General features: G+C 37.6%; 1 protein-coding gene across 1 annotated transcript in view; it reads left to right on the top strand.

Moving 5' to 3' along the window:
- Positions 1-397: 397 nt before the first annotated feature.
- The window catches only part of LOC107579776 (uncharacterized protein C6orf106 homolog), a 2,193-nt gene continuing 1,291 nt past the window's right edge, over positions 398-1,299 (top strand). Inside the window, exons 1-2 of the mRNA XM_016265572.1 lie at positions 398-584; positions 962-1,159. Of these exons, the coding sequence (XP_016121058.1) occupies positions 398-584; positions 962-1,159 (385 nt within the window). The remainder of the gene's footprint in view (positions 585-961; positions 1,160-1,299) is intronic.

Below are 1,299 nucleotides of genomic sequence, written 5' to 3'. Positions count from 1 at the left end.
TATATATATATATATGTTTGTGTGTGTAAGTTGTTAATATTGTCTGTTTATTTATTGACATGATATGAACCATTTATAGGGTATATATGTCAAAAAAGGGAGTATATAAGTGGTATTGTGGTACTTTTAAGATGTTGGGATTGACACGAGCTGTATGCCATGCTTCTTCCAAGTTCAGCTTTATAATAAACCTGCTATTGTACATCATGAATCTTGTTGGCTCTGTGATGAATTGCTTATGTTCCTCTATTGTAAGTCACTGGATAAAGTTTGCTAAATGCATAAATGTAAGTTACATGTTTGTTGGCACTATTGGCTGATGATTAATCTGCTTTTCATACATTTAATTTGGGCATGTTGTTTTGCTCTTGGCAATTACATTGTCCCTGAATCTCCAATGTTGATCTGCCTGTATTCGTGTCTTATCAGGAACCTGCAAGCAGCTATTGGTGCATATTATGATTTTGAGAGTCCGAACATCAACACGCCGTCAATGTCTTTTGTGGAAGATGTGACGATTGGAGAGGGGGAGTCCGTTCCTCCAGACACACAGTTCACAAAGACATGGAGGATACAGAACACAGGTGAGTGTTTCCTCAATCTGGTTGTAAATATGAAGAGGCTGATGCTCTAACAGATTGTAATTCAGAAACAGCATTAAGACATTGTGGAATCTCTTGGGATGACTTAAATGTTTTGTCTTATTATTTATGTATTCAGTAGTCATTTTGAACTGTAATAAACCTAGTTTAACTTAGATTTATTTATTATTAGCAGTCTTTACTTTTATTTCATACTTGTTTCAGGTCATACTTGTGTCACTTTATACATTATATTTCCTAAAATGAACTGATATCAGAATATCAATAATAGTTTTGCTTCTTTTAAGGATGGATGATCTAGCCACATCACGTTAAATCCTTTTTGTCAAACTTTAATGTTGTTCCTGTCTTCATTGCAGGTCCAGAGTCATGGCCCCCGGGTGTGTGTCTGAAGTATGTTGGCGGGGATCAGTTTGGTCATGTGAACATGGTGATGGTGCGGTCCCTGGACCCACAGGAGATCTCAGACGTGAGCGTGCAGATGCGCAGTCCAGCTGTTCCTGGCATGTACCAAGGCCAGTGGAGAATGTGCACTGCCACTGGACTCTTCTACGGAGGTGAGACGCAAACGATAAAGTAACAGTCAATGTTTTCAAGATATTAGGCTATGAAACAACTATATAAAAGGAATGAAAGAAGAAATAGCTGAAAATGTACTTACCTTCAGGTCATCCAAGATGTAGATGAGTTTTTTTTT

This window comes from Sinocyclocheilus grahami, unplaced genomic scaffold, assembly GCF_001515645.1.
Source record: "Sinocyclocheilus grahami isolate Dianchi unplaced genomic scaffold, SAMN03320097.WGS_v1.1 scaffold20149.1, whole genome shotgun sequence".
Classification (NCBI taxonomy): domain Eukaryota; kingdom Metazoa; phylum Chordata; class Actinopteri; order Cypriniformes; family Cyprinidae; genus Sinocyclocheilus; species Sinocyclocheilus grahami.
Note: the sequence above shows the minus strand (reverse complement) of the source record. Positions and strands in the feature narration are given on the sequence as shown.